Source organism: Nesoenas mayeri (genome assembly GCF_963082525.1).
Source record: "Nesoenas mayeri genome assembly, chromosome: 1".
Lineage (NCBI taxonomy): Eukaryota > Metazoa > Chordata > Aves > Columbiformes > Columbidae > Nesoenas > Nesoenas mayeri.
In genome coordinates, this window is record NC_137541.1 from 40715418 (window position 1) to 40743409 (window position 27992).

Here is a 27992-nt window from a genome sequence, read left to right on the forward strand (position 1 = left end):
AAAACCACCCAAAAGAATAAGCTTTATTGCTGTGCATCCTACAGAAATGGTTACAAGAAAGGGCCTTGGATTAATATATCAAAGAAAACATGGAACAGCTGTGCTCTCCCTAGGAAGGCACCAGCCACGAGCAGGTTCCTTACAAAAGAGGGCAGCACAGAAATATACTGGAGGAAGGCGGGGGGTGAGCAGACACATGGCATTGCCGTTCTGTTCCTCAACACTGATGCATGGGGAGATTTCTAACAATTGAGAGGAGGCTTGGTAAGAACACGCACGGGGTGTTTCCCCACATCAGAAAGGACGCCTGTCTTTTTACTGAGCTGGTCTCCTCCACATGTAAATATTTGCCCACCAGGATTTTTATAGCAAGCTGGGACAGCTACTAGCAGAGCTTCTGAAAAGGCAAGAGACAGTAATCCTCATTTTTTCTTTCTGATAGTCAGTTTGATCAAATTTCAGTCCCCACTCTGTTACTTCTCAAACCTCAAGCATACTACTGGTTTTGTACTGCTTTAGAAAAAAATAATCAACTGTTTTTCAAGAATAGTTAAGTCCAGAGATGATCCAAGACTCTTGCCAACCTGACAGGAGGCGTAGCTGTGTATGGATAGGATCACCTCTTCTTGAAGCCATACTTTTTCCTTTCATAGAAGAGGTCTGTCTTGGAACTGCCCAGGTTGACGATCTTAGGGCAACCATCCCTCTGTAAGAAGAAAAGAGGATGTAAGTTAGGAGATGGATAAACAGAACTACATCATCACTTACATAGTTCTAGTCAGTTCTCAGTTCCCATGCTTCTTACCCTGTCCTTAACACATATTTCAAATACCCGTGCAGACGAACTGCCCTCCAGTTCTGGTTTCTAGCAGCCAGAGAGTGGAACAGAGGAGGACAAATGCCTTTTTAACATTACTCTAGGACATTCTCTTCCTTGGAGTGAAGACGGAAAACAGCTCATATAACATCAGCAGTTTAATGAAAAGGATGCTCAGTACCTCAAGACTGGATTCTTTCTAAATTAAGATAAACAGGATTTATAGGGCCCTTTCCTTTTCTTCACCAAAAAGAATCTTGTCACTTTAGATGTCACCAAACCATTCTTGTGTTTAAGGACCCTCTTGGCTGTGACACAGAACTGAATCTCAGATCTCCTGCATCCTGGATTGTTTGCTGCAGAGGCTGTATGGTCATCTTGGAAAAGGACAGCTATTCACAGCAACTACATGGATACGTTCTTATACCTGAATTCCAGTAGACGGTGAGAAAAAAGCCACAAGAAAGCAAGAAAGGGAGTGGGGGACACCCACCTCAAAGGTGTGGTTGCATACACAAATCAGAGATATACTTCTTGGTGTACCAGGGAACATTTGTCCGTGAGCCACTTGAGTCCAGCATCTGCATAACACTTAAGGGCAAAATATTGCAGCTGGCAACAGCATCTGTGAGGGGCCCAGCAGGCAGAGGAACACGTGTCCTTGGCTGTTATTTAAGCCCGAGTGGGTTAGATTTGGAAAGCCTCTGCGCATATGTCAGCCTCTGTAGAAACTGCACCCAAGCTGCCCCATCGATACCTGCTCCTGTGCAGGAGATGCAACTCAGTGGGGAGGGTCTGCGTGGTAGAAATAACAGAAGTGGGGTGAAAGAAATCATCTCTCCCCCATACACCTGCCACAACCCATCTCTAGCTACTCTCTCCTAATTTGATTTTGAACCTCAATAGTAGGACTCTTCCAAGCCTTGCCTCCCACGATCCAGGGAGTCTGTGACAATCTTGACAGCATTATTGCAGGGCTCTGTTCATTCTTCCACCTCCTCTTAAGGAGGCAGCATACAAGCATGCTCCTGTCCCCAATAAAATATTACTTTTTTCAACTCAGAGCTGTCCTGGTGACAAGGCAGGATTTTGGCCTTTATCCACAAATAGAAATTAGGTGAAACAATACCTCATTCCTCCCTCCATCAGAACAAACGTACCAAGAGTAACTAGATCCTTTGCCTCATGCCCAACAGCATTCTACCTCCTCCATTCTAGTATTTGTTTTCTTCCATTTTAGTATTTGTTTTCTTGCTTCACTATCTTTTTCAGCCTTTCTCCAAGGATGATGCAAGTGCTGTGACTGAAACCTTGGAATGTTGGAGCATCAGGTAGAAAGTTCTGTCCATCTGCTTTTCTTATTCATTTCAGCACCAGCTACCATAATTGTGACAGGCAGCACTTAACTATACTCCTTCTAAGCACCCTGCACCTGTGCCAGAACTTTTCAATCCTGCAAGTCAATCATGTCAAGTCTGCTGTTTCAGACCTGCAACTTCACATCTGCAATAATCCCTAACATTTGAGTTTGCTGGTACAAAGCAACTGTCTTCATCTACAGCAGCTGTCAAAATACCTCAGTTCTGACATATCATTCTCCTGCTTCTCCAGCCCTACATTTTCTACAAACCTCCTTTGCAGAGCAGCTGGCTATTTCATAACTGAACCAGACATGATAAGCTACAGGTGAGCATAGGTTATGAAAAATACCTATTGGGAATCAATATGAATTGTTAAAAATAAAACCAACCCTATTTTATTAATGACTTATCAAGGCGGGTATCTTGGTTCCAAAGGCAAGTGAACAAAACTACTGTTTCTCACAGCATTTCTAGTAGGAGGCAGCACCACCATCACAGCACTTGTATCCATATTTAGATACCAAGGAAGATTATGGTCCTGTCCGATCTAATGACCAAATTCAGACAAGGACCTGCCCCTGTCCTGAATTTTGGTGCAGCCCTCTACAGAAAATGTAGGCACTGAAGAGAGCAACCAGCAACTCAGATGAGCATGTTCCTCTTATCAGTTTGAACCATTCTCTCAGCATGCTCTCCACTGTCATTAGGGGGTGCTGGAAATGGCATTGCAAAGCACCAAAACCCAAACAACCTTTAACAGATGCTCTCACAGCTACCAGGTCCATATTCTGGTGATGTTGCAACTGTGAGCATCCTGTTCTTGCTTCTCCCTAAGGTCTTTCCACCACTTCATATGCAGTTCTTCACGACTTGCACTCATGGTGTTGGATATTAAGAAACACATTACAGGGGGTGAACAGCTGCCTCACTTCATGTGTGCAGTATCTTTCAGCACAAGAAGATTGAACAGCACTGACTATAGAAAAAAGGAATCATTTCACCTTGGTCAGTGGCTGATAGTGTACTTGTAGTGAGAAGCAGCTCCTACCAGAGCCTTTGCAATGTTCATAATCTCTCTGACCCTGATAAAACCTAGGCTGAGAGATCAACAAGATAACAACTTCAAGCATTGTGGGAAGGAAGTGAACCGTGCGCGTGCAGTGCAAAGTAGTCACAGATCCTTCAACATGAAGAGAGCTATGAAACCTTAAAATGCCGTGACACTTCAAAATGTTTTGCAAACACAGGGAACTACCAACAAGGGAAGAAAGGTACAAGGTAATGAAAACCAGTGCCAATATTGGTAGTGGAACCCAAGCATCCCATGAACCCAACAAAAATTTCAGTAGTTCAAAGTCCCTTAAAGGTAAACATGGTTACTAAATAAAGACATAATAAATTCAAGAGTAGACTGGATGACAACGTACATCTTTTTCCTGGATGGTACACTCCTTGCAGTAGTAGGCGTCAGACACTCCTGGACCCCCGCAGATCACACAGCGCCCTTGGTACGACCCGTAGTTACACTCATCACAAATGCGCACAAGAGTGCAGGGCCGAACGTAGGAGTCACAGATCACGCATTTGCCATCACCTGCAAATACAGCAGAGTCTTTGGTTGTAGAACGTCCCTTTCTCCACCCCTACATAGAAGATGAAAAGCTTCCTAGTCAAAGAACTTGCCTGTACAAAGACAATACAACTCAACTGCAGAAATTTCTTTGCAGGCACTGAGTGCAACTTTGTATTTGCACAGAGACTTGAGAGGAACAAGGGCCAGTAGCCTGCAATATTTTTTTTTAATTTAATCATGCATTCACAATCAGAGAATAAACCCAAAGTCACTTCTGTGATTAACCAACACCTGCATAGATCATGCTATTACTTCTACTCTGAATTTTTCACTTGTGAAGAAAAAAAGCTGGACTGACAGGACTTGTGTCCTTACCTACACAGAAGCAGCAGTGCAAGCTTCTCCCACAGTGCCACATCAACAAAAGTCTGGAGTTACTATCCTCAAAGAGATGAGATAAGAGATTGTACTCGTGGTGCCTTTAATCCTTCATCTGTGAGAAGGCCAAAGAGCGAGCAAACTGGCGTAAGCAGCCATTTCACAAAAGTTGCTCTTGCTTTCTCACGAGGAACTGAGTGAAATTCAAGTACTCATATCATACAGGCCAGCAGCCATCAGATGCCATTGATGGTCTCTGCTGTGCTGGATGTTACCCAAAACACTGACCTAAGGATGAAAGGCTTCATATTCTATTACCAGTTCCCAAGGCATCTTAATCCGGACTCCCACAAACAGCTCATCTAACCTGCTCTTAAATCTCCAGCACGACAGCCCTCAACTGCTACCAATGGGAATGTTTCACTGCTGAGTGCTCTTGAAAACAATCTTGTTGCTTCAGGCTGTGCTTCTCCCCACTTTGCTTATTTTCATACTATTTTTGAGTCACAAGCTAGTAATCTTATTTACTATGTATCCCAACAAGGTTCTAATGACAGATCATACTCTTTCTTCTCTGCTACAGTTGAGCACTGGCATTTGATTCTGCGGGTTTTTTCCTGTTTTAACTCAAGATGTTCTCCCTCCCACCACTTCTTCTCCTAGATGCTGAAAGGAACCTTTCTTAAGGTATAAAGAAGTTAGGTTCCCAAAATGCATTTTTTTCCCTGCTTTAAAACGATCAGCCTGTTTGTTTTGTATTACAGATTATAAGGAACCAATCAAGAAGTCACTGTAGCTGCAGCTACTGAAAATGCTGGCAGCACATACTCTAGAACAGCACATCTTTGTGTGACAATCTATTTGAGCATATAGCTTTACAAATGTTCATTGATTTACACTTGCAATACACAAGTAACTCTTCCCACCTCAACGAGCGACATCAAGTTCGTGGTTAAAGCAAAAACAGAATCCAATCCCCAAACCCAAACTTTATGCCCTAAAAATGGCACCATTTTCTTAAGTAACTATATGTAGAAGCTATACTTACATTTTTCACAAAGTCTGCCGATTGCTGTAAGAAGAAAAAAAAAAATAATTATTTGAGGCAAAAGCAGGAGAAAAAGGTAAGTCACTACAAGCTTGAGTGTCAAATAATTATCTTCTGCAGTGAGCAGTCTTAAAAAAAAAGGTAAACCACAGGAACAGTTTGAGCATAAATGTATTTATAGTAAACAATATATATACTCCTGCAGACATTTACCAAGACCAAAATTTAGATGCACTGTGAATGCACAATGATGCCCACTAACAATAAGAAAGTGCACATTGATTATTCCAGTTCAAACACAGTCAATGTAGCTGACCAAAGGAAATTCTACACATAAGTTTTGACATAGCTTTTACACTGTTTTTCATGAGAAAAAACAAAAAAAAAAATCAAGTGTTTATTAGATTTAAGGCAGCCCAAATACCTTCCTCACTTCAGAACATGAAGGTAGTTAAGTATATCTTAGAAGTCTTGCCACTTGTCTAGGAAACTTGCAACAATGATGTTAGTAATGTGGATAAATGCCATAGCTATCAAGTTCTAAAGACTGCATGTCCACGTTCACAAAGACTAAATAGTGGTTCAGTCAAAGTCTGAGGGTCAAGGGCTTCGCCAGGCTGGAAATTAATTTTCAACACAGACAGACAGTTAGCAACATTAACTATTCTAAAAAGAAGTTTTTTATGGACAGTGCAGCTGAATATTGTGTGTTTAAGGTTCTTCCCAAGGAATGAAAAAACATCTCGAAAAAGTATCTCAACTTCTAATCTTGTATAAGACTTCTTTAGCAGGACAAATTCTGAACTAAGTAACACAAATAAAACTCGTTATCTGTATATAGGTGTAACCTAGAAGATAATTTTATCTTGCAGACTGAAAGCTTCTCTCAGTGCTGGCTGAGGCCTTCAGCACATTCACCCGGCTGCACCGGTATGGCCACCACAAGAGTAAAGTACATTAAAATAGTACTTTTCTGTGTTTAGCCATCAATTTAATCCACGTTTCTCCCCACCTGAGGAACAAGAGCCCCGGGCTGGCCTGGGTTCAAGCCATTCAGCTCTGCGCAGAGCAGCCCCAGAGCCCCGGGGGCAACGCGCCGGGCCGGGAGCCTTCCTTACACAACCATCTCTGCCGCTGCGGGGAGCAACGCTTAAAACACGGCAGAACATCAAAATACAAATGAAACAAAATAGGGAGGGAGGAATGAGGGCGGAGCGGGGGGGGTGTGCCCTTCCCCCATCCCCCTCGCCAGGCCTAACGGCCGCGCGCTTAACGGCCACTAACGGCACGCGCGCGCGCCTTTCCCTCGCCCCGCAGCGGAGAGAGGGGGACGGGGGAGCCCCTGCGGGACTCACTCACTCACCCACGCCCGCCTGCTTGCGGCAGAAGATGAGGTCCGGGTGGTGCTTGGCCATGGCGACGCGACACCCGCCTGCCGCCCCGCGCGCTCACCTCCCACCCGCGCTCCCACTGCCCGCGGTCCTGGCTGGGGTGAGGACAGCGCCCGCCAACGCGCCGGAGCGGAACGCTGAAGTGCAAATCGTGCGGAGGGCTGCCAAGAAAACTCTCTCCGCGGAGCCGCTCCACCGTTAACCTTCCCCCGCCCAGAGGAGACCCACATCGCGGCCGGTGCCCCTCTTCTTGCCGCAACTACCTCCCTGCCAGGACCTGCACAGCCCCGCCCCGCGGCGCCCCCAGCCGCGCGCCGGAGGTATGAAAAGGGCCGCGTGACGCCATCGGGGCGCGACTTCATCTTTGTCAGTGAACAAAATGGCGCCGTACTGCGTCCTGGCGGCTCGGCTGCGGGTGAGCGGCGCGGCGGGGGCGGCGGGCGCGGGGGCGGCGGTAACGGGCGGGAGGAAGGAGGCCGCGGCGGGGCTCGGGCCGTTACCCGCCGCGTGGGCGGGGGGCTGCAGCCAGCATTCCGGGCCGAACCCGGCTGTCCCCGCCTCCGCCTGTAGGTCAGCGTGTCCCCGGCGCGGCCCCGCGCCCCGTTTCCATGGCGATGGCGGGGAGGCCGCGGCGGCGGCGGCGCGGCCGCCTCCCGGGCCGCGGGGCAGGGTGCGCCCCGCCGCCGGGCCGGCCGGCTCTCAAGGTGAGCGCAAGGTGAACGGGGCGGCGGCCTGGCCCGGCCGGACCCCGCCGCCGTGGCTGTGGGCGCTGTCGAACCCCGGGCCTGGTGGCGCGGTGAGCCCCAGGGCGTGGGCCCTAGCGGTGAAATACAAAGCCTTTCCCCGAGCCTTGCTTTTTTCTGTCTTTCGTCTTCTATTTCCTACCCTTATCAGCGGGCACCAGCACAAGGTGACTCCTCGTTGTGTGAGTGCAAAGCCTCTCTTTCAGCAACATTGCTTCAAAAATCCTACTTTTAGTGTGAACAGAGGCTCATGGATGAAAAATATGCTATGGTCTGTATATAAACGGGATGTAGGGAAACTAAAAAAGCAGCCAGAATAGGCACATAAACTGCCTTTTTTCCCGGGGCAGGGATAGTGACTCTCACAGCCTTGACTGTCATGACCTCTAGAAAATCACATTTGCTTGTAATATGAACTCACCACAGAGATTCTCTTACTTGAGACATTATTATGTTTAATGTGTACTCAATAATAAAGGTTTTGTGGTATTTTAAAGCCTGGAAAGCAAATGTTAGGCTGCAATTTTATTTCTTTAGGGTTGCTAACGGTGATAAGGAAGCCTGTGTGCCCCTTAGTAAAGCACATGATCAAGTCAGGCAATTGAACTTCTCTGTTTGCCACTTGTGACCTTGGCTAATGTGTTCCCTTTTCTTGAAGAGTCGAAGTAAGAACTTGGCTTCTAGTATTCTGAAAGTACTTTGTGAAGCTTAATTCATGTTTTATGTTTCTTCCTTACTTTAGAGATAGGTGTTTCAGTAGAATATAGATTTTTTAATTTAAGCAAAAGTTGCAGAATAGCACCATTTCAGTTAACTTGATGTGTTAATTCTCAACAGTTAAATAGTTTTTCATTTGTACTTTGAACAGAAATCACTATTCATAAAACAAAGACAATTCCTTTATTAGGCTAATGATTTGGTTCTCATTTTATGGTGTGTCATTGTATGAGAACAAGCAGTCATTTACTAAAATTAATATTGTATAATATAAAACAAAGGCTACCACATTGAATATGGGGATTTAGTATTCTAGGAGGCTGTCTTCTATTATCAGGCCCAGGGTACATGTGTTTTTTTCGTCCTATGAAAGACTAAATCTGTGATCATAATCAAATGTATCTAGATGATCTCTTTAGGAGGCAATTTTTTTTTTTTTTCTCATGCATAGCAGCTTGGAAATTAATGATTATGAGAATCACCTTGCCAATCATTGTGATAGTGCCAGCATTGACCGTGGCACGTATTATAACTACTCATCTCCCATCCTAGAACTGTTTTGGAATTGGAACTGCTTACCTCTGAGGGAAATAAATTATAATTAGCCTGATTTGGGCTGACTGTTCTATTTAAAGTACAATTCTTCTAATAGCCTCAAAGGGTCAAGATCTTTTTCATACCTATGTGAGAGGTGCTTTCAGTAGCATCCCATTTCTCAAGCCACGTTGGCTGCGGTTTGACTAAAAGAGCAGTACTGTAAAACTCTAAACCATACAAAGTATCAGAGTCTTTTTGAAGGCCTTCTGAGTAAGTACTGGCATTATGTATGGGCAGCTTTGTGTATGCTGGCACACAGCAGGGTTGGCTAGAGCTGAAGTGGTCAACAGAACCCTAATTTTGGTTGCTCTTTGGAGGTGGGGTCTAGAAAATTAGACTGCATTTGCAACTTGATTATACCACACTGCTTTTTTTAGGCTGAATCGTGGTGAACGTTGAAAACTTGGCCAGTGTTCTTAGATCAAGGAGGATGAGGAAACATGGTATTTTGGGTTTCAGCTAGGATTTCTAGGACTGATTTCCCAGATAGGAGTGCATGTGGTACAGTTGCTGCTCTTTTGAACATGAGGTTTTGCTTAGTGGACTTGTCTAACATATCTGCTGCCAAAATATTAGTTTTTGAATCCAGACTCCTCACTGTAGTGAGGTAAATGTGAGATAGCTACCTTTTCAAGATGAGCTTTGAAAATCTGTAAAGATATTATAAAGAAATTTCAAAATTAATGACCCATTTAATAGCCTGGCTTTTTTGTGTCTTTTAAGGAAGCTATTCACTTGCCAAAATACCAATAGATTTAGGAGCCCTGTAATGATTACTGACTGCCATTTCTGTTACTGAATAAGGACACTCAGGTGCTGGGATAACAAATTTAATGCCAGATGAGAAGAGATCACTTTGCAGCTGTTTGCTGGGTGGTGAATTTGGAAATTAACAGTTCCTGGATAAAAAGGAAAATGTATAGAATGCTCGCTGCCTGTTTCCCTTGGCAATTGGTCTCAAGGCACTTCTCACTACTCAGTAAAAAAACCACCACAGAAGCCCCCCAGACCACCTACTGTTCCAGGAAAGAGCAAGAAGGAATGAAACTGGAAACTCTCAGGCTTGTGGCTTTTCCTTAGTCTTGTAGTTCTACCACCCCATTTCTGAGTATGCAGTGGAAAAATGACAGAGGTGGAGAATCAGCAGTTGTGATGAGTGATATAGAATCATAGACCCATAGAATAGTTTGGGTTGGAAGGGACTTTAAAAGGTCATCTAGTCCAATACCCCTGCAATGAACAGGGACATCTTCAACTAGATCAGGTATATATGGCAGATTCTTTATTAGGAGAGATCAACCTTTTGAACCAGGTAGTGTACGCTGTTGCTTATTGTTGGTAGTGGATCCTTAGGTTTGCTGGACACCAACATGAGAACAACCATATCAAATCAAATTTATTCCCAGCAGAGTGGAGATGTGGGATGAGATTTAGAGCCCAGTAGAAAAAAGATAGCACTTTTTTGATAGGTGCCTTTTATCAGTGTTATGTAGGCAAAAATGATTCTCTAGTCTTCTGAAATTGATTTACCACAGTGATTATTTTTTCCCCCAGTCTTACTGGCCATCACAGAAACAGACCTTCAGTTTTCCAGACTTCTCTGTCAGTCTCTACAGGATCCTTCACCTCAAACACTCTCCCTTCCCACTTCTGGTAGCCTGAAGTTGTGGTCATGCACAAGTCAACTAGTTTCTATTGCTACTTCTGCGATTACCATTAGAATATTTATAAAGTATTTGAATGGAGCCATGGAGTATATTTAATGGAGCCAATTCATGAAGTAAAAAGGTACATAGACATGTATGCTCAAGCTGAAAATATTTAATCTGAATTCTATCTGAAAAATTTCTTTGTGTCTGCTTCTATTTGGAGAGCCCTGCTTCAGATTTTTATCATAGTCAGCTTTGGTCCCAGGCAAGACTAGAATGCTATGAAGGTTCTGCCATTACTTGGATTTGAAAATCTGTTCTTCTGTACACTGAATTATGGTGAAATTTAACTTTCAGTTTACCGGGTGATAAGGGGGAACTCCATTAATCAGTTGTGTTCCAGGGTTAGTTTGTGGGGTGGGGAAAGAAGCAATTGCTGCATTAAACTAAAATACCTTTCCTGGTCTGGAGAAGAGATTATTTTTCCATGAACACTGATGAAATCTCTCTGTGTTTTTTCCAGCCACTCCAACAGTTGGAGACTTTCACAAGATCATGGGTATCTTGTGAGGTAAAGACATTTGCACAGCAGTAGTTACGCTGAGTAAATGCTTAAGGAAAAAAAAAACCAAAAAACAAACAAACAAAAAACCAGGACAAAACAAATGGAAGTTACATGACTACTAGGTAAAGAGCAGCTTATGTGTGTTAAACAATGAGAAGCTGGGTTGTGTTTGATTTGGGGTTTGTTCATTTGAGGTTGTTTCGTTGGTTTTTTTTTTGTTTGTTTTGTTTTGGTGTTGTTTTTTTTAGGGTTTTTTTTTTGGGTGGTGTTTTTTTTTTTTGGTGCAAGAAGGAAAAGTTTCAACTCTGACACCTGTGACGTTCTGGAAGTTCTAAGCTTAAAGTGCGGCACAGTGAAACTCGATGACTGGGTTTCGTTTGCACTCCTGGAGGAGCAGTGCCCTCTCTTGTACCACCGCGTTCACTTACTTCAGATATTCTTTAATGAAAGTTGTGTCCAGTTGCTGTAGGTCTGCGTGGCTCCTACCAAAAGCTGTTTATCTAATAGCTTTGGATTGTTTGGTAAAAAACCCAACAAAGTACACCTTTATTGCCAGTGTGCTGGCTATTCTGGTCATGCCTCAATTTTCTGAACTTTGTGTTGTATCAGATACTAACAGATGTTATCAAAAGGACAATAAAACAAGAGATTTGGATAAAAATGGATGACGTCTCATTGATTGTCATTATTTCAGGCAATGTTTTCAATGCTGGTAACAAGAAAACTGGAAAAAATATTTACAAGAAAAAATTAAAAATGCTCGAACGGATCTAAAGAATTGACTAGCATTTTTGATAAGGCAAAACCAGTGGTAGGTCCTGTGCAAGGGATATTTGCTGATTTATGATCATACATACCAAAGGGATATTTAGTGCAATACTTCTGTGTTTATTAACCTGCACTTATCAAAACCTTATAATGCTGAAGTAGAGGATGAATAGAAAAAACAGGACTAAGATCAGAGTGTAATACTGGAGGAGGAAGAACTCTGAAGTCTTGTCCTCAGTCTGTTTCCAGACTTCTAGTGCCAATGACTGGGACTTTCAAAGGATATAAGAAATGCATGTGCCAGCTCCTTTGGAAGTTTTTCTGGAGGCTGCCCTCTGACTCAGTTTTCAAAGCTGCATGGGAACCTTTTAACCCTGGGCACTGACCTACCTCTTTCAGGTCAGGTGCTGTTGAGGTGCGTCGCCATAGCCTGCCCTTCTCCCATGTTCTACGGAACTGTTTCCCCGTGGGGGCTGCCCAGCCAAATTTGGGCTGCTTTTCCATGGCATTTTCTGCTGATGCGTTCAGCTCACAGTGTAGTCTTGCTGTTAACTCACGTGCAGGGCAAGTGGGAAGCTTTTCTCAGGTAAGGATGCCTTTGTGAGACTGAAGATAAGGAGCATGTGGATCTGCGCAGCTAGGTTGGTGAAGCTGATGTGTTTGTTCCACATCTTACCTCTCTCCTGCTCTGCATTACATCAGAGGCCAGGCACGTACACCAAAGTCACTCCAGCTAGCGTTGAAATGTGGCTCACCTTATGTGGAAATATAATAAACTTTGTAAAGATATGCAGGGACCCTGCATAGGTAATTTAGTATGTGATGGTGGAACAGACAGGTGTCTGGTCAGTCCCACACTGTGTCACCTGCCAGTCCTTCAATACAAACTCAAAACCAGTGAGCCAATACAAACAAAGGGTTAGCTTGCTTTGGAAACTGCATAGGTTCTTCTCCACCATGACTGTAATATGTCAGGACTATAGCAAACTGGTGTTTGCTTAAGAACTATTTCAGCATTGCCTGAAAGCAAATTTTTCGCTGAAAGCTTATGGCATCTGGTGCTATAAATAGAAACGTAAAATTATTTGGTAAAAGCTACCTGTTCTGGGTAACTGGTGTCTCACCGTTTAACATAATACATGGTATTGTAAGATCAAATGTTCATTGGGTGCCTTTAAGAACCTTGGCAATTTTTTCTATTCCTCAGCCTGTAAAATCACAGGAATAACAACTGAAAAAACAGCTGGTTTACTGATATGTTATAGGAATTCACTCTGCAAGGTTCCATGGCTAATACTCTCCTTTTTCCAGCATGCCTTGAATGGTGGGATACGATGCTACCATGTTGCTCCTGTCCTGTGCCAGCGGGCCAAGGTGGCCATGAGCCACTTTGAGCCTAATGAATACATAAATTATGAAAAGCTGGAGAAGAACATCAACATTGTCCGTAAGAGGTAAGAATGGAGGAGGTGAGGGGTCAACATGCAGAATTTAGCTTTGCGGTGATGGGAGAGGAGGAAGAAAATGTTGCGGAGCTCTGGCATAGGGAATATTTACTGGGGAGAGCAGCTTTGAGCGGTGGCAGTCGCAAATGTGGAACATGAGTTGTAGCGTCCCCAGGTAGTGGTGAGACACTGTGGGAGGGTTGAAGGTTACGAGGAAGCACTGCAACATACAGAGAACTAGGCCAGTGCAGAGGAGGTGCTAGAAAGGTTCTGTCCTCTTTGTTTAATACTCTCCTTGAGAAGCCTTCATATTGACCCTTGCTCCTTCCTGGGGAAGCAGCACGTGGGCAGTGGTCATTGCAGGCTAATGCTCCTTTGCACTCTGTTTTGTCAGTGAATGTTCTCCCGGGCTCTGCTGTAGGCGTTAGGCATGGGAAGGAGGGCTAAGAATCCGTAGCATATGTAAACCTAGTGACCTTAATCTGCTGATAGAGGCTTGTGTGCCTGTTAAGTTGTCATTCCTGCTCCACTTAGCTTGGCAGTGGTTTGTGTGACATGTCCTTCAGACTTTGCATCCTTTGTTAAATGTGGTAGCTCTCATTTCAAGTTGTTCTATCTACTTAGTTTCTTCCCAGAACATCTCACCACTGACATAAATAGATTTCTCAACTGATACAGCTACACGATGAAATGTCTGAGGTCATGAAACTCCACTTAGTTGTACTTGTTTGCTGTGGGATATCCTGTATTTGTGAATTGAATCTGACCTCTGTCTCACCTACACATTTGCTGTCCTGAAGTCTGGCTCAAGAAATGAGCAGAGTCAATGTTTCTTTTAATGTATAGGAAGATTATAAAAGAAAGCACAAAGTGACATCAGTCCATATGGTCTTGAACTTTCTGGACTGAGCCCTTGTTTTAGCTGACTGGCAGTTGATATTTTAGTGCTGTAAGAAGACCATGCAGGTTTCTGTGTGTTAATACGACTTAACAGTCTGAGTGAAACAGGGAAGCATTCTGTTACATGCTTAAAAGGGCAAATGTTGAAGTGCACAAGATGCAGATACTAAAATTCTTCTCCCCAGGCTTGACCGTCCGCTGACCTTGTCTGAGAAGATTGTATATGGACACTTGGATGACCCTGCAAAACAGGAGATCGAGCGGGGCAAGACCTATCTGCGCCTACGGCCGGACCGCGTGGCCATGCAGGATGCCACTGCTCAGATGGCCATGCTGCAGTTCATCAGCAGCGGGCTGCCAAAAGTGGCTGTGCCTTCCACCATCCACTGTGATCACCTCATTGAAGCCCAGTCAGGTGGTGAAAAGGATCTTCGAAGAGCCAAGGTCACTATTGCAGAGACATTCTGTCTGTTTGAAAGCCTCTTTCCAGTTGAAGGAAGATTTTTGTATTATTTTTTTTTCCCCACCAGGACAGCCATGAATCAGATATGGTAACAGATTGGCTGTGGTAGTCAGCTCTGTACATAGGTCAGATGCAGCAAAGAAACAGAGTAGACAGATCTAGAGTTTTTCAGCTGAGATGTATCCATTATATGGTTTAAAGGACCATGAATGTAGGAAAAGGTAGTCTTTATCTGTTAATGATGGAAGTCCAGGTGATATGTGTGTTCTGGAGAGAGAGAAGATATTTCAACTAAGGGAAGAGGAAGCATCTATTTCAAAGGGGAAAAAAGGAAGACACATTACTCTAGAGGCTTATGCTCTTTATGCTGCAGTGTGGCAGCGTGAAAAGCTTCCTGAATATGAGTCTGCTTTCCACTGGTGTATCCTGTGAGGGAGGAGCAAATAACTACGCTCATTTCCCAAACCATTTGCTAGCGATTAGCTGAGAACACTAAAACATGTAGCTTTCAGGGCTAGTGAGGGTAGGTATCGATGTGTATAAAAGCATGGAGGATGTTGGCTTTTAATTGGGAATTTCAATGTGCTGTTTGTCCAACTGCTGATTCACTGCCTTTTTAAAGTGTCCTGCTCACTGTTTTACTGCTTATTACTCCGTAGGGCCTTCTGTTAAATGTAGGCACATTCACTTCTCTCCTGCATACCACAGTGCATCTACCAAGGAACAACATTCTCTTAACATAGCAGGGAGGTGGGGGAAATCTTGTTACTCCAAGTGGACCTGGCTCGAGTCCATTGTCAGAGCCAGGAGAGATTGTGCCTTGGATGCTGACACCAAAATTTACAAACAGTAAACAGTTTGCAGGGGCCTGGCTGCGTTTTAATATTTTAGTCCATATCAGTCCTCAGAAACTCCTGATGTTGAAGTAACTGTTTCTGGCTTCCTCCTTCTGGCCACAGTAAAGCAACTTGTACCACTCAGGAGTGAATTTGGGGAGTTCTTGCTCCGCTTGTCTCAGTCCTAAATTTGCAATTAACAATTTGAGACTTACTAAATAAGAGAGTTTCTTTTCTTCCCTTCACCTCCTGTCTTCCCCTTTGCCCTAGTCCTGCATTTGTTCTCTGTGGTGCAATTATATTTGCTGCAGCCTCGAGCTGAGTCCCTCCTTTGCCATCCGCTCTGAGCAGACCAAGTGAAGGTCCTGCCACCTTCTGACTGGGTTCTGCTTCTGCTGCTGCCAGTTGGCACCCAATGAATGCTGGCAGGCCGGAGGGTGGTTTGGATCTGCTCCTGGCACATCAGCGTGCTTTTCTGGGGGAGGGATGCACAAACAGAGTGAAGTGACCTGACATCCAGTGCAAAACGAGGCTTAAAGAACTGCTGCTACCTCATGGGAAACTTCAGCAAATGTGTGCTGAGACAATTCCTCCATTATCTCCAGTTTCCCCTTTCTCTTTATTCTGAAGCGTAGCTGCATGAGAACATTCTTTTAAGAAACTCTCTCCTCCTAGCACTTATCTTATCTACTCTGCCACTCCTCTGCCAAGAACTATCAGGACATAATAGTGTCATACTTCCTTGGCAACCGTGGTTATTCTCACAAACAATTTTCATGGTGTGACCGCCACCAATAATGGTGATAGTGCAGCAAGAAAGGCAGCATTATGTGAGTCTTAAACAGGGGGCTTGGTAGAATGAGGAATGACACCCACCAAATCCCCTAGCAGCGAGCAACTTCCAGTTCCATTTCTTAATCTGTAAAAATAAAGCCAAAATGCTTATCTAAAGAGTTTGAAATGTCTGCAAACCATCTGCAAAGCAAAAGGAACAGCTGGTAGACAAGGAAGGAGGGGTTAGAAAAAGAGATGGAAACCGGTTGGAAAAAAACCCTGAGAATACAAGAAATGAGCAGAGCATTTGTAAGTGTCTTATTGTCAGGGTTTTCCTTTAATTGTGCTATTTCCCTTGTGCTAGTTGGAATTGGAAACTGAAAAAGATGCTTTAGTAGAGCTGCAAGTTGGATGAAATTAAATGGCCTGTTAGAACTGACTGGCAAACCGTCTAGATCCCTTTTGGTTTTAGAGAGTGCTGTGCATCTCCCTCTAGCTGCTGCAAAGCTGCGGAGCAAACTACAGAAAGGCACGGGAGGGATTGAAATGTGTTTGAATGAGCTCTTGATGTGTGGAAGAACAAAATGTGTTACTAATACTGTGCGTTTCCCTGCATGAATAGGAAATAAACCAGGAGGTGTACAACTTTCTAGCAACGGCTGGTGCCAAGTATGGAGTGGGATTCTGGAAACCAGGGTCCGGAATCATTCACCAGGTAAAGTGTGTGGGTATGTTTGCAATCTTTGAACGTGCAGTGGCTCTTTTACCTTATAGTGAAGCTCAAGTGCAAACCCTTAGAGAACTTCACCAGCTTAGGGAAGCAACTTGCTTTCCTTGAGGCGGGTGAGGTTTCTTGCTTGCTCTCTCTCGGTTATCTTGACAGCGGTGGTTTTTCTTAAAGGTTATTTTGGTCAAACTGTAACCTGATGCGTGATTAGGCAGTGCCAGCAGCATGCCATGTGAATCACGGAAGCTTGAAATACCTTAACTGCTTGTGGCTTGGCTCCCCTTGGTACGGTTGGGACAGTAAGGTGATGCCATGGGGCTGGCTACATAGGACTAATGTGAATTGCTTTTGGTGGTAAGGAAAGCAGCTTTCGGAACATACTTTTTATAGGGTTATTTTGTATGCGTTTGGTTCCATAAAAGCCAGGGGAGTACATGAGGACACCAAACAAAGCAGCTTACTTTAAGTACTACAGAATGGCAACACATAACGAGTTGCTATGTGAACTGAATATAATGCAAAACAGTTTCCAACAATTTCCAAATCTTGAACCTCAAAAGAATATGACTGTCCCAGGATAACTTACCACTTAATGAGGCTTTTTTTTTTTTTTTTTAAGACCAACAGCTCTGGCATGATTTCCCTAACTTGCTTTTGGTAGATTTGCTTTGTGGATCCAGTGAACATTTTTCATTGTTCCTTTGAGCTGCAGGCAGTAGAAAATGAAGTTTTCTTACTGTCCTGGGATGAGCAAGGATCCGTGGGCTGAGATTTGGTACCTTGTTCTGTCATTACATCCTCCAGAAGGAGTTTGAAACACAAGCAAATTTACAATCCAGAAAAAATTCAGTTACGTTCCTGCTACTGAAATCTGCAAATACAAACTGATGTAAATTCTTGTTCTTGTGTCCTTTCTTGTTGCCTTCCCCCTCCTTTCCCAACAAACAAGGAAGCAAACAATGCGTTTTTTATTTTCAGATCATTCTGGAGAACTACTCCTACCCTGGGGTTATGCTGATCGGCACAGATTCACACACCCCCAACGGAGGTGGCTTGGGAGGAATCTGCATTGGTGTGGGTGGAGCTGATGCTGTAGATGTCATGGCAGGAATCCCTTGGGAGCTCAAGTGCCCAAAGGTAGGAGCACAAATACTAATATTTGGTGGGATGGATGAGATTTAAGATATGTAAGAAATGTTGTTTTTTCAGGGGCTATGTAGGTAAGGCATTATGTACCATTACAGTCTTGTTTGTAAGCACACACTGGCTTAAACGGCTGGTCTATGGTTCGTTGGTGGCTTTGAGTTTCCATTTCCAGCCTTTTTACTCAGGAACTGAGAACAATAGGTGAGTATCATTCTCCCTTCAGTTGGCTCTGCCAGTGGTTTCAGCCCTTGTGCACATGTTCTGATACTTCAGGATTTTATCCTTTTTGGTATTGTGACCCCACGGATTTCTTAGGAAAAATTCTGAGGAATTACTTTGGCTGCTGAAAAGAAATGATGTCAGTATTTTTTTTTCCATTAACATTGCTCAGGTTATTGGTGTAAAACTGACTGGCAAGCTTTCAGGCTGGAGTTCTCCTAAAGATGTGATCCTGAAGGTGGCTGGAATCCTCACTGTCAAGGGTGGGACAGGTGCTATCATCGAATACCACGGGCCTGGTGTGGATTCAATCTCCTGCACTGGTAAGACAACACAAATCTCTTATCTCAGTGGATTGTTGTTGGAGCTGGTGTTGAGTTGTCTGTGGGGGCTGGGAAGGGAATCGGGCAAGAAATGCTAAATGTTCTCCCTTAGCCTGGCCGAGAGATTAGAGCATGGCAAACTGGGAGATTGGGTGAGAATGGAGTAACAGGACAGCACTGCCGTGGTGAAAAAGTGACCTCTCTGCATTAAATCCTTTTGTAACTTTGAGAACACTGAATGGTTAGCTGTGAAGAATCCTTTAAGATGGGGTGTCAGGATAAGAGTAAGGGTGGAGGTATTCCTGCGTATGCTTAGGGGGTGGAGATGTCAGAGATAAAGGATGACATTTTCATTTCAGCCTAAAATAGGCTGTGGATAGAGGAAAGAAACAGGTTGAAGGGCATACATGTGTGATAGATGCTATAAAGAAAAAAAAGCTTTTTAGAAAAGCAGGGCAGAGGGCAGACCAGAAAGCAGAAGTTAGTAACATGCAGCCATACACTAGCTAGTTGTGGGTCTTGGGTGCTGAATTTGAACCAGCAAAAATTGCAGTTGTCTGTAAGGATGCTGGTTAGGACCAGGTTACAAAAAGCGTTCCTTTCTTTGGCTTGAAGTGCAGCCTTCAAGCTGAGCTTCTCTCCATTTGCATGGCTTGGCTACAACTTGTAATATTTGATTTTACAAACTCAGAGCAATTTGGGATTTTTCTTCTGTGAAATTAGAAGAACTTGACCTCTGATACCTGCTTCTGGCTTGTTAAATGTCAAACAGCAGCTTCTACAGCTTCATTGCTGTGTCCTTGAAAGGCATGGGTGATCCCACTGCCATGAACAAATGTTGTTGGTTTTTTTGTTGTGTTCTGTCACTGAAAGTTTTTTATTCAACACATAAAATTTCTCACAGATTTAAATGAGATGATAGGTAGGGCTGGGACACTCATTGCAGGTAGCAGAGGCACTGCTCACTGCTGTGAAGATGTTTGGTGCTCAGTGCAGACAGGGGGTTCCCTGTCATCCCTTCCAGTATTTGCAGGAATCAGTGTAGCTTTTAGCTCCTTCCTTGCAGAAAAATCTTGTCACAGGCACTGTATCAATCAGAAACGTTTGGGGCTGAGCCAGTCATTACCTAGACAGTGTGTCCTTTCTGCCGTGGCATTAAGTTTCTGTGGCTAATGCCCTGATCTCTTTTGGCTTTGCTGTTTTTTCCAGGGCCTGACTTTTGGAGAATTGGATGGTCTTGGACTTTCTCACTGACCCTGTGGTCTCTTCTCTCACTCCTCTAGGAATGGCAACAATCTGTAACATGGGGGCTGAAATTGGAGCTACCACATCGATCTTCCCTTACAACGCACGGATGAAGAAATACTTGAGCAAGACTGGGCGAGCTGGTAAGAGAGTTTGGGGGTCGAACTGGGTAAATGTGTGGGTTCAAGTGAAGGTGTATTCTGGGGGCAGCATCCTCCCACAACAGTGTGTGATGTGACTTCTGACCTTGCATGATCCTGTAGGTCATCTAGTACAAGCAGGAAGTCTGTAGATGAAGTGGTTGGGGAAGTATATGGTGGACGCCCTGTGCATACCTGTTCCAAGCTTTTTTTGTTTCTCTTCATATTTGCTGCACTTTGCAGATCTCCATTTTCTCTTATTCCAGACATAGCTGCACTGGCAGATGAATTCAAGCAACACTTGGTACCAGATGCTGGTTGTCACTACGACCAGGTGATAGAAATCAACCTCAGTGAGGTAAGGCTTCCTTAATGCTTGTCATCTTGGATGTTGTGATGTGATTCTGCTTTGTGTGAAAGCGGACCAAGCCGGGAGTTTGATGTGACACCCTCTGTGCTATGCTAGACCATACAAAAACCACTCAGCTCTGCTTCACTGACAGCTGCTGCTCCGGTTTTCGTGTAGGAGAATCCTATTTAAACAGCTTCCAGATAGAGCTACAAAACTAATTGACTTACTGCTGTGTTTTGGGGTTTTTCTTGGCTACTGTAACTTCTGACTTTGTCACTGTTTCTTAAAGCTGAAACCGCATATCAATGGACCTTTCACACCAGACCTGGCGCACCCTGTGTCAGATATTGGTGCTGTGGCAGAAAAGGAGGGCTGGCCTGTTGATATCAGAGTTGGTGGGTAGCATTTGCTCTTTCCTCTGCCTTCATCCTTGTGGCGTAAATGTTGCTGTCTTGGGATAAGCGGTTGGTCACATAGCTTGGGATCAAATCCTTCAATTACTGCTGTTTGTTCCTTGACTTTGCCGCAGTGTCATCTCTTCATAGCCCTGTGAATTTGCTGGGAAGATTAGTGACCACCTGGGTCAGGTGTGTGGGATGAGATCTAGGACAGTAGGAGGAATCTTAATCTCAAGAGGCAGATGAGTTTTTTTTCCGTTCTTGGGAACTTTTGAATTACTGGGTTGACAGGAAATGTTACCTGTTGAAGAGCACCTTTGTTAAAAGTCTGTTGCAGGGATTTGTCTGTTGCAAAGATCTGTCAGGAGGTTGGTTGTCAGTCCTCCCAGCAGTTGGCTGTTGAGCTCTCAGGACAGGGTAAAGTTAGTACTTGCTGTCCTAAAGAGCAGGCTTTGGATATTTATATACTCACTTGTGGGCTGGCAACCTTTGAGTTGGCTTCTCAAATGCTGCTCGCTGAGGGAATGAAAAGAATGCAAATAAATTGTAAAGGCCACATCTCAGGTGGAAAATGTATTATTCTATAGCATTACAAATAGGATGGAGCAGCTGTAACTGAAAGAGAATTTATGTTTTGCTGGTTAGCACCAGAATGCTGTTGGGACACTGCAGTATGTCCTCGTGTGGTCTTCATACTGTAACAAAGGATGCCTTTTTTTCATAATTTCCCCCATTTCTTGCCATCTTTATGTGAAGCCTGTTCTGTCTTTGTGGAACAATAGCTCTCTGTAGTAAGTGACTTAACCAAAGTACAAGTAAGTGACACTTGGATCTTGTAAAACAATAACCAGACTAGTGACCAGGTAGTGTGTTCTTGCTGTGCAACCTCCAAAGCTGGACAAGGGATTTCTTGTATATTGCTGGGAGGTTTGACAGTGTTACTACCTAAAAATGTTTCAGTTCCTCATCAGCAGAAAAGGTGGTTGTCCCTTGTTTTCTTCTGATGAGAAATGGGTCAGGGAGAAGCTTCCTAGAACCGAGGCTGCAGTAACCACCTCCCTGTTTCTGTCAATCACCACAGGCTTGATTGGCAGCTGCACCAACTCCAGCTATGAGGACATGGGACGTTCTGTAGCGGTGGCAAAACAGGCACTAGCGCACGGATTGAAGTGCAAATCTAAGTTCACAGTCACACCAGGCTCAGAGCAGATCCGTGCCACCATTGAAAGAGATGGTTATGTGAGTATGGCGGCTTTTTACACTTCCAGACAGCAAAGTGTTAAACTTTCTTCCAGGCAGTACTCAGGAGTCCAGAGGTAACTGACAGAAACCTCTTAAACTTTGTCTTCAGTTATCACTAGAGGCACAATCACTGTTGTAGTAACCAGCCTTGTCTTATGATGCCTGAGGATCCTGCTGTCCCCTTGACAATGTTTTGATCTGGTATCTTTGCCACCTTGGGCATATAAAGACAAGGTTGGCATTGGATAGAGCTGAGACACTTATCAGGAACTGGGGCCCTGAGGAGATAACAGAATGCATAGGAAGGGATGACTCAGGCTCCTGGGATTCTGTGGATGGCCATGGCCGATGAAGGGCCGGCACCCACCTGCAATCCAGTTTTCTTCTTTAAGAACAGGTTAGGATGTGAGCAAGCCCTTTGTTGGAAGTTGGTTCCCATTTTAGGCTAAACATTTGGCAAAACACGTACTTTATTTAAAAGGATACTTTCTGTAGAGGAACCATCACCTATTTTCTCCTCTTTTCTGTGCAGAAAATTATATTTTAATTAGTTCTAATATTAAGTAAATGTTAGATGCTGTCACAGCTTGGAGACCAAGTCTTTACATGTGGATATATTCATCCAATACAGTCCACAGTCAACCTTTCCTTATCAGCTACCCTTTCAATTGAATTATTTGCTGAAGGGACTGAGCAGGCATCCACGCTTGCCTGCATTGTCGCCAGTTCTCTCCTTACATGGATGAGAAGCATGTAGGATAGTAATCAGACCAGACGCTGCCCTTCAGGCAAGTATCTGTGAGTCACTGGATTGCTGAATTAGGTAGAGAATGGGAACATCATGGCAAGTCACCCTGTGCTCTTGCCCAGCATTAACTTCCAACTTTATTGAGATCAAACCCTATGTATTTGTAAAAGTGACTCAAAACTTGTGAGTGAAACAAGGAGGGGAATTTTCTTGGGTTTGGTGCTTTCTGTTAGAAGGCAGGTATCCCCTTCCCCTGAAAGAGCAACCCCAGAAATTATTTCAGACATTCTGCTGGTAACAAAGTTGTTCTGTACCCCTAGGCGCAAATCCTGAGAGATGTTGGAGGGCTGGTTCTTGCCAACGCTTGTGGGCCGTGCATTGGCCAGTGGGACAGGTAATGTGAAAGATGGACCTCACTCTAGCTTTGTATCTTTAGCTCCTAAAGTGCTCTGTAAAGCCAAATTTGATTGTAAATGTAATGCACTGGGAATTAAAAATAAATGTTTAAAATCCCATTGGCCATAGCTTTCTGATACGCACTGGAGGAGGAGAAAGACTGCAGATTTATATTGAGTCTTTAGACAAATGAAGCTGCAGAATAGCCACAAGTGTGGCCACACCTGGAGGCTTCTTAAAGTAGACAAAAATGGAGAGAGATATTTGTTATCTGTGAGAGGGCGGACTGGAGTTTGTATGGTCCTTTTAAAACAGAAAAACTGAATTGATCCAACTTCAGTCACTGGAGTGGCAGGGAGGAAAATTCCCAATAGAAGGGATGTGGGACATATTCTTGTGTGGCTTTGTCATTGCTAATGGTGGGATGTCCAGAAGCAATGTACTGAGTTGATTATTGTTTAGACAGTTCCAACAGTGCACAACTTGGGCAATGAAAACTACTCCAGGAATCAGTGTCTGACTTGGTTCTGCACTGTCCTTGGGTTTGGGTCTGTCCTTAAAGGTGAAAAACATGTCCAGGCACATGTTTCCAAAAGATAGTGATTGCTACCAAAACCATGCTGGGGGATTTTAGCAGTGAAACATCTAGAAGCAGTTATTCTCTTTGCATTTACTGAGCATGCTTGCTTCTTTCACAGGAAGGATATCAAGAAAGGAGAGAAAAACACAATAGTTACATCCTACAACCGGAATTTCACAGGTCGCAATGATGCCAATCCGGAGACGCACGCATTTGTGACCTCTCCGGAGGTAAGAAACAGCCAGAAGGGGGCTGTGGAATAGTTCACGGTGTCTTGGGAGCTAATTCTTCTGCCTGCAGAAGAGACCCAGTGTAGCTTGCTTTGTAGCTTGACCGCTGGCTTTGAGACTGTTAGGCGTTGGACTTTCAAATGAAGAGATGGGGGGTGGTAGAATATGCCTTGAAATTTGTCTTTTTTTTTTTTCTTTCAGATTGTCACAGCCCTGTCCCTTGCTGGCACCCTAAAATTTAACCCCGAGACAGATTACCTGACAGGAGCAGATGGGAAGAAGTTTAAACTAGAAGCACCTGATGCAGATGAGCTGCCCAAACTGGTAACTGCCTGGTCTGGAGGTGGAGGGAGGGCAGGGCTGTCACTAGTGTTCACATGTAGGAAGGGAACTTTGCACTGACCTCTCCCTTAGTGTTGAAGCTAGAATGGGTGCAGTTGCCTGCATTGGCTTGTTTGCTTCTTGTGCTGGTGAGGATGGCTGAGGCTGATGATTTCCTTTTCTTCTTTGGAAGGAGTTTGACCCAGGCCAGGACACTTATCAGTACCCTCCCAAGGATGGCAGTGGGCAGCACGTGGATGTGAGCCCCACCAGCCAGCGCCTCCAGCTTCTTGAGCCCTTCGATAAGTGGGATGGCAAGGATCTAGAAGACATGCTCATCCTCATCAAGGTCAGGAGCGAAGTGGGGGAACATGAGCTATGGCTGGACTGCTCAAATGAGTTTGCACATGAACTGCTAGAAGTTTTGGATGAGCTATCTGTGATTCCCTTCCCTACAACCACTTTGTTATGGAAAGTGAAGCAAGAATCCTCCTTTTTTCCAGTTGTTTCCTTCTGATACTTCTGTTATAACTAAGAGATGTTTCTCCTTTGGTCTAGTGGTTAGCTAATACCATGAAAAATGAAGCTTGTTATACCATGTAATACAATCCTGCCCATACCACGGAGTCTGCAGAATTTGTCCCAGTTATAAACTGCAGGAGAAAGGTGAATGGGTTCTTTAATTAGCATCTCTAATACCTGACTGTTCCAAGATGCATTTTGGCTGAAGTGAGGTCATTAGGGACTTCTCATCCATCAGTATGTGTGTTCTCTTCCCATTTTATAGAAAGAGAAATTACTTCATGATAGTTAAACATTGTGTTTCAGTCTCTTAATTAAGACATGGGTTTCCTCTCACTGCCTGTAGTGAGTTAACAGGATGAAAACTTCAGTTAATCGAGCGGTGGGTTCTGAAATGCAGTCCCTTAGGAACTGACCTTCAGGAACGCTGCTGATGCTCAGCGGCAGCGAGTTGCAGGTACTCCCAAGGGCCATGCTGAGCTGTGCTTGAGTTTTTGACACAGGCAGTTCCTTTGCAAGCACTTTGGGACTTACCAGCTGGGAGGCCATTATCTCTGGTTGGGAATTCTGTTCTTACAAGCTGAGAAGACTTATGTGCAGATTGGAAACTTAAAGAAAACACTTGGCATCTTGCTGCACTCCCCCAGCAGGGAGGCTGAGCTGTAGCAAGAAGGGCTTAATTGCTTTTTGCACTTGAAGAGCCTGCCGATGAGGGAAATGGAAGACATGGCAGGAGGTGTCATGGCTAAGCTCATTTTTTTAAGTTGCCCTTTGGAATAGGGACGTTCTTCCTACTCAGCGCATGCAGAATGACCATTATGTTCTGCTTTAGTGTCTTGATCCTGTGACAGATGCAGTGCTCTTGTGTTCATGCCCTTAAAAAGAGATGTGAGGATCCTTCAGAATAAAAAGTGTTAAGGAAGGGTCAAGTCACTGATCCATCCTAAGACATTATTTTCTTCTACATCTCTTTAGGTAAAAGGGAAATGCACCACTGATCATATTTCTGCAGCTGGACCATGGCTCAAATTCCGTGGCCACCTGGACAACATCTCCAACAACCTGCTCATTGGCGCCATCAACATTGAAAATGGCAAAGCCAACTCTGTGAGGAATGCACTAACCCAGGAGTTTGGGCCAGTCCCAGACACAGCCCGTTACTACAAGGTGAGACTTTCCCCTGACTCATCTATTTTAAGAGGATGTTTATGCCTTGGGCAGTCTGTGCCAAGACTGAGGATCTCACCCTCCTGCTGTCAAGTAACAGCAGCTGTGAATTCACTCAGCATTGAGGCTTTTTCTTGGGATTTACTCTGATGGTTGCAGTTCTAGTAGGAGATTCTCTCCCTACCTGCTATGGGGAAGAGGGAGGAGGATTTTGTGATCCAGAGGGGATTAGAAACAACAGATGAAAGGGGAAGAACTCCTGTAGAGACTTAACACCTTCCAAGGCATGAGTGTCATCAGGCTACAACTAAATGTCGCCTCCTGGTGTGCTTCACTTGCAGCCCATCTAATGTTTAAATAAATTTTAATCTTGTCCCCTTCATTCTTTAAAACTTGGCTTAGAACCTCAAGAAATGTCCTTTCAGCCCCTGGACAGCCTTGCACTGGTCTCAGATTGGTTGTTCCAGTAGAGAGGAGTTTCCCATATCACTTCCAGAAGTAGAGCAGGGATCATGGCTAGTGTGAGCCCTGCTCTGGCACAGCACTGTGGAAGGAAAGGTGGCAGCAAGGATTTGCTCTGGGTCCCAAGGGCAATCCTTATCAGCCCTTGTTAGAGAAGGACAGCAGTGCCTAACTGCCGTAAAGCACTTAATTCCTTAATTTCTGTCCTTCCTCAGAACCAAAGGGAGCCTTCTGGGAGCAGGTGCCATAGCACAGCAATGTCAGTAGCGTAGCACTGAAATCAGATGTGTGAGTGGGTATTTATTGTTAATTCCTCACTTGAGAAACTGCAGCAATGTAAATCTGTTTCTTTTGTCACAGAAAATGGGTGTCAAATGGGCGGTTATTGGGGATGAAAACTATGGTGAGGGATCAAGCCGGGAGCACGCAGCATTGGAGCCGCGTCACTTGGGGGGCAGGGTCATCATCACCAAGAGCTTTGCCAGAATCCATGGTGAGTCACTCTTCCCCGGTGGTGTGTGTAAACAGGATGGATTTGGTTTGGGTGCGAGGGGTGTTCACCTTGCCCCAGGGCTCAACACCTATGGGCAAAAACCCCATCTGCTGACAGATCGCATGGTCCCCCTTGTCAGGAACCCTGTTACCTATCTCGTTAGATATGCCACAAACAGTGGATGTGCTGATCTTACTACAAAGGTAGTAATTGTTGCTGGAATACTACTGTGAGAAGCACTGGGCAGCCAGCAGGTAATCCTGACCCCCTGCAGTGGGTTGTTACAAGCGGGCTTGGTGGTTTGCTCTCCACAGAAACCAATCTGAAGAAGCAAGGTCTGCTGCCTCTCACTTTCGCTGATCCAGCGGACTACAACAAGATCCATCCTGTGGACAAGCTAAGCATTGTGGGGCTGGCAGACTTCGCACCAGGAAAGGTAACCATCCGGGTGTCTTGTCATTGCGTTTGGCGGACAGGGATGTGCCGCTGACCAGGAACAGTGTCGTGCTGTGCGCTTAGGGCCTGAAGCAGCTCAGGCACCCATGGGCAGTGCCACCTGTCAGCCAGGTGAGACGCCTGGCACCAGGGGGCTAGAGAGCAAGTCAGAGTCAGATCGCATTATTCTGAATGGTTATGCAAAACCCTTGTACAATATTCTGAATTCCTGGACTTTTTGCCTTAAAAGTTCCCTAAAAGGAACTGCATCCACACTTCTGTGTTAAGGCCCCCCTGAACTTTCATTGTCAACCCTTTAAAAACATGTAGGAATTTTCCTGTGAGAAGCTTGAGTTAACTTGCTCCCTTGAAAGAAAAGGAGGGAAAAATAAAAACTCTCTTCTTCTTTTAGCCCCTGAAATGCATCATCAAGCATCCCAACGGGAGCCAAGAAACAATCATGCTGAACCACACCTTCAACGAGTCACAGATAGAGTGGTTTCAGGCTGGCAGTGCCCTGAACAGAATGAAGGAGCTGCAGCAGAAATCAAGCTAAGTGCGCACAATGTCCCCAGTGCACTGGACTCGATTCAGCTTTGGCGTTTTCATGAAAAGTGCAATTCCATGCCTACTGTTGGAATAAATGTCTGATCAAATGTAACCATAGCTTCCTTTTTGTTATGGTACTTCCTCTTCACTGACACCATGAAAAGGGAGTGCAGCTAGGCTTACTTTTGTCTTTTAAATTCCCCAGCTCCCTTTTTCTATTTTGGCGCAATTTCAGTTATCTCACAGTTTATTTATATTCAGAAATAACCAGC

At 44.5% G+C, this 27992-nt stretch overlaps 2 protein-coding genes across 2 annotated transcripts; one reads left to right on the forward strand and one right to left on the reverse strand.

Moving 5' to 3' along the window:
* Position 1: 1 nt before the first annotated feature.
* On the reverse strand, positions 2–7118 carry PHF5A (PHD finger protein 5A). Its single transcript, XM_080348662.1, has 4 exons — positions 6541–7118; positions 5178–5201; positions 3606–3772; positions 2–706 (listed from the first exon to the last, which is right to left on the reverse strand). Exons 1-4 carry the CDS (start codon positions 6590–6592, stop codon positions 617–619), a joined length of 333 nt encoding a protein of 110 aa, XP_080204788.1. The 5' UTR covers positions 6593–7118; the 3' UTR covers positions 2–616.
* On the forward strand, positions 6943–27984 carry ACO2 (aconitase 2). Its single transcript, XM_080348650.1, has 18 exons — positions 6943–6983; positions 12919–13061; positions 14138–14396; positions 16648–16740; positions 17731–17889; positions 18290–18440; positions 19724–19828; positions 20092–20183; positions 20467–20572; positions 21657–21814; positions 22886–22959; positions 23660–23771; positions 23973–24095; positions 24286–24441; positions 25590–25781; positions 26604–26736; positions 27051–27172; positions 27584–27984. Exons 1-18 carry the CDS (start codon positions 6948–6950, stop codon positions 27725–27727), a joined length of 2358 nt encoding a protein of 785 aa, XP_080204776.1. The 5' UTR covers positions 6943–6947; the 3' UTR covers positions 27728–27984.
* The last annotated feature ends 8 nt before the right edge of the window (positions 27985–27992 follow it).